Source organism: Nymphaea colorata, unplaced genomic scaffold (genome assembly GCF_008831285.2).
Source record: "Nymphaea colorata isolate Beijing-Zhang1983 unplaced genomic scaffold, ASM883128v2 scaffold0272, whole genome shotgun sequence".
Taxonomy (NCBI): domain Eukaryota; kingdom Viridiplantae; phylum Streptophyta; class Magnoliopsida; order Nymphaeales; family Nymphaeaceae; genus Nymphaea; species Nymphaea colorata.
Window position 1 is genome coordinate 5,283 of NW_022204778.1, and position 4,779 is coordinate 10,061.

A 4,779-nucleotide genomic window follows, 5' to 3' on the forward strand; every position below is an offset into this window, starting at 1 on the left:
CGGTGACGACTCTTTACATTGAGATTCTGCTACAAAAACTAGTCTGAGCTAAAAATGTCTTTCTTCTACCATTTCGATCTTCATATTCCATGAAACACCAAAGAAAATCTAGAATAATTTTCCACGCTATCAAATACTAAAAAAGTTATTCCATAAAAGTTTTTTCATCCCCATTTTAAACTTAGAATAGTTTTTCCAGAACAAGTTTCCATAAAGTCTTATTCCAGGCCATCAAAGGACCGTGGAGAAGGGAACGCTTTGAGAGGTATAGCTTTCTGCAGAGTTAAGCCAAACTTGGCTTTCACATCCAGTTGCTCGGGGCCCATCCCATGTGGGAGATTCCATGAAAATGAATGGAGAAGAGAAGCCAACATCAGATGAACCATGCGGACCCCTAAAGGGATGGCGGGGCAGTCCCTCCTTCCGGCGCCAAAAGGGATGAAATGAAAATCCTTTCCTTTGAAATTTACATCAGAATTTAGAAACCTCTCTGGTAAGAAGGATGTTGCATTTTCCCAGCTGGCGGGATCAGGCCGATGGCCCATGCGTTGACAAGAACTTGGGTGTTCTTACGGATGGTGAAGCCAGCTACCTCTGTAGTTACATCTGCGCTATGTGGAACGAGAAGAGGAACAGGCGGGTGCAACCGCAAGGTCTCCTTCACCAGTGATTGTAAGTAAGGGAGGTGCTGGATATGAGACTCCTTCACATGACGTTCTGAGCCGATGGTCCTTTTCAGCTCAAGCTGCGCTATGGACATCTTGTCTGGGTGTCGAAGCAGTTCAGTCATGGCCCATTCTATGGTGGTAGAAGTTGTGTCACTTCCACCAATGAACACGTCCTGATTTACCAAACAATGACCGTTTAATTTGGTCAAATACTTTGTAATTTAATAGTAATGAAGAATGACAACACAACGTAGCTTGTGGTGTTGTCTGGCAGTAGTAACAGTAACAGCTTGTTACTCTTTCATGAAGTTGCATGCCCCAAAAGATTATAGCTGGTTTTTAAAACAATGTATTACACAGTTCTATAAAGCTGCCCTAAAGATTGAAACTAGTTTATGAAACAATGTATTGTACAGTTCCATGAATATTTAACCTGCCCCAATCTTTATAGCAAATGCAAGGAATAGTAACAAGCTATTTTCAATGCCAACCACTCCCACAGAGTAGGATTAGTCTGACAAGTTGGGTGTTTAGTCCTTGAAAATAAAAATGTTCGATGTATGAAAGGACCATAAATCCCACAATTGAACTCTTCATGACTAAAAAAAAGACGTTTTTTTCAGATTAAATTTGAAAAAACAAAAAGCCCACTGCTGCGGAGGACGTCACATATTCCTAGGGAACATAGGTAGGCCTGGGCATCGGGCCGGGCCGCCGCCGGGCAGGCCCGGCTTGGTCCGGTTGGGCCAGGCAAAACCTGGCCCGGGCCCGATTACCCTCCCGGACCGGGCCTGATAGGGTGGCCTGGCCCGGCCCGACTCCCGCACTCGGGCAGTCGGGCGGCCTCCGGTGCTCGCTCCCCTCCCTCTCTCTTCCCGTCTCCCTCTCCCTCTCCCTCTCCCTTTTCCCTCTCCCTCTCCGCCTCCATCCCCCGCTCGCTCCCCTCCCTCTCCACTCCCCTCTCGCTCTCCCTCTCTGCTCCCTCTCCCTTCCCGTCTCCCTCTCCCTCTCTGCTCCCTCTCCCTCTCCGCCTCTGTCCCCCGCTCGCTCCCCTCCCTCTCTGCTCCCCCTCTCCCTCTCCCTTCCGGTCTCCCTATCCCTCTCCCTCTCTGCTCCCTGTCCGCTCCCCCTCTCCCTTCCCGTCTCCCTCTCCTCCCTCTCCGCTCCCCCTCTCCGGCTCTCCCTTCCCGTTTCGTCTCCCTCTTCGCGGCGGGCCGGGTCAGGCCTGACTTTTGGTGGCCCGGCCCGGCAATATTATCGGGCCGGGCCTGGGCCCGGGCTTCTGGCCCGATGGGCCGGGTCTTAGCGGGCTGGGCCCGGGCCTGGGCTTCTGGCCCGATGGGCCGATGCCCAACCCTAATCACAAGCTGCCCTGTTATAGGCAAACCTGATTATATATGATATATGTTGTACTGGTATGGTTTATGATAAAATTGCCCTTGCTTGATAGAAAAAAAAGTTGTGTAGACAAAAAACGAACTCAAACTCCGACCTCCGTGGCAAGAGGGCCCACAGGAACACGCCATTCCATGTTATTGGGGAAGATGCAAAGGCGTGATAAGTATTGTTGGTAAGGTTAGTACAATAACTTGTGGAAAACTTATATGTCTTAATTTAAGTTTCAAATGAAAAACTAGAGCCGTTTCCAAAGCAATTCCTCCTTCCATACCCTTCCACATCTCTTTTTAGTTGCAAAATGAATCACTAATTACACCCTCAAACACCACATGTGAGTGTTTTTTGCATTCAGTCGCAGAGCCAAAAAAAAAATTCTGGAGAGATACACTCGTTTATATATATATATATATATATAACAAAGCAAATATTTGAAGATGTTAATATACAATTGAAGATGTTAATATACAAATAAAGAAACATTGAGTGCATCCTAGCCTCACTTGTTTTTTATTTTTACACAATTAATTTGGTTTTTTTTTTAAGTTTTTTCTTAATTCGTTCTTTATTCTTTGCCTAAAATATAAAACATGAAGCCACATGTCTTGCTACCATTATTTTTCTACACTAACTTTTTCTCGCCCTTTACCCCGAGCCATCTTTAAAAGAAGGCAAAGGGTTCTTTTGACGTACTTTCGGTCCTTCCTTTTTTTAACGGCGGTTAACCTGACGTACTTGTAAGAAGAAGGTAATGGAAATGATCATTTTGAAAATACCCCTAGAAATTAACCGGTAAAATAATATGCTTTCATATTGAAAATTTGAGATCTTTCCCAGAATCGCTCGAACTCAGTATAAAATCTACTTGAAAAAAATTATTAAGCTATATGTGATTGTCTTATGAACCCTGGCTTGAAAAAATAATACTAAAGAAGAATTGGGTTGAATAAAAGGGAGCTCACTGTTAACAAAGGCCTGATATTCTCCCTGGTGAACCCTGAGCTTGGCTCCCTGGTGAGTTCAACAAGCACTTCCAACAAATCACCATGCTTCTTCTTCTCCCCTCCTTTTGCAGCTGCATCCGACTCCATGCGCTTGTCGATCACTTGGTCAAACGCATCATACAACCGCTTTATAAGAGTTGTATTTCGACGCCGCAGACATTGAGGATCGGCCCACCTGAGCGCCGGGAAGAAGTCGGAAAGGTTTGGCTTTGCGTTGAGGTCTAAAATCTCCCACAACAAGTTCTTGAACCCTCCCGCCGACTCCGACTCGAGATCCACCACGTCCTTGGAAAAGATGGTGTTTGCCACCAAGTTCAGGGTGGTTCCAAACGCACACAAGCCGCTATCGACTGAATGACCGGCCGCACAGGCCTTGTGAACATGCCGGAGAAGGGCTTGAACCTTTTCTTGCCGGACGCCTGCTAATATGTCCAGTCTCTTGGGCGTGAACAGCTCCATGTTGCAGATCCTTCTCAGCTCTCTCCATCTTGTCCCGTTCTGACTAAACACCAGCGAGTGGTGGTGGTAGTCGAACACGGTGACAACGTCTCTGACGGTTCGGCCCGCAAACGCCTGGTCGTGCTTATGGAGCACCTGTTCGGCCATCTCAGCCGACGAGACCACCACGGTGGTGATGAAGCCGAGCTGCAGCGCCATGAGCGGACCATGCATCTCAGAGAGTCTAGCGAGAGACTCATTGGGCATGCTGCCGAGTTCAAAAAGGGACCCGACCACCGGAAAACCCACCGGACCCGGTGGGAGCTTACTGGTTTTCCGGAAACGGATCATATTTAAAATATACAGGAATGGCAGGAGAATAAAGAGCCACAAAACCAAATCGGTGCTTAGCTCAGCCATTTCTTTGGTTCTTCTCTCGCTTATTAATTAGATGTTCAAGCGGATATTTATAGCTTCTTGCATGTAACATATTTGCTACCTCCTTTTTTTCAAGTTGCTATCTTTATAAAACTTAAAAGTTTCTTCCCCCTTATTTACATAAAAGAATTATGGTTTTAGCCTTATAGTCTTCTTTCCTCTCTCAAAAGTTGGAAATTTACTTTTCGTTAGTGAACTAGATAAAATCTTATTAGAAAAAAATACCAACTATTTAAAATTTTTAAAATTTCATTAGTCACAAAAATTTATAAATGGCACATCTGTTAAGGGGATGAAAAATGGTTTGATTTCCCGATAATGAAGCGCGATGCTAATATATCACGTTTAAAACCTTGAAAGAAGAACAAAAATTAAATCCAGTTAACTTTGGATCTCCAACTACCCTGCACGTGGTTCTCTGCCGGTAGTTGGCATTTACAGATGTCAACCTTTTTTTTAATGAAGGAGAGCTGGGGAAAGAAAAATCTGTGTGTGATTCGATTCTAAAAAGATGTGGAACATCCCAATATTAAACTTTGTCTATCATATATTTTTGGGTTTTCTGATATTACGAGTAAAGTTTATAAAATTTTCTCTAAGTTCAAAGCTGCCAAGTGCCAACCTCATAAATTCTCATAACTTTCCTTTCTATGTCATGTTCACTTTAAGGGGCCGTTTGATGGCTGGAAAGCATGGAAACTGAAAAAAATTTCCAGAAATATATTTTTGGAATTGAGAAATAGGAAAAAAATTTCTATATTTCCAAAACAAGCTTGTGTTTGTTAAGTAGGAAATATTTTTTTGGAAAGAAATTTCGTCTTTTGGCAGAAGTGAAA

At 44.3% G+C, this 4,779-nt stretch overlaps 1 protein-coding gene across 1 annotated transcript; it reads right to left on the reverse strand.

The window, feature by feature from the left end:
- Nucleotides 1–218: 218 nt before the first annotated feature.
- Nucleotides 219–3,772, reverse strand: LOC116268415 (geraniol 8-hydroxylase). The gene is made up of 3 exons (XM_031650066.1): nucleotides 3,026–3,772; nucleotides 574–841; nucleotides 219–457 (listed from the first exon to the last, which is right to left on the reverse strand). The coding sequence occupies exons 1-3, from the start codon at nucleotides 3,770–3,772 to the stop codon at nucleotides 219–221; spliced, it is 1,254 nt and encodes a 417-aa protein (XP_031505926.1).
- Nucleotides 3,773–4,779: the final 1,007 nt, after the last annotated feature.

Coding starts and splice junctions, on each gene's coding strand:
- LOC116268415 (XM_031650066.1), bottom strand. CDS start 3,772: ATGCCCAATGAGTCTCTCGCTAGACTCTCTGAGATGCATGGTCCGCTC. Junction 842..3,025: donor ATATCAGGCCTTTGTTAACA/GTGAGCTCCCTT, acceptor TTGGTAAATCAG/GACGTGTTCATTGGTGGAAG. Junction 458..573: donor GGTAGCTGGCTTCACCATCC/GTAAGAACACCC, acceptor TAAATTTCAAAG/GAAAGGATTTTCATTTCATC.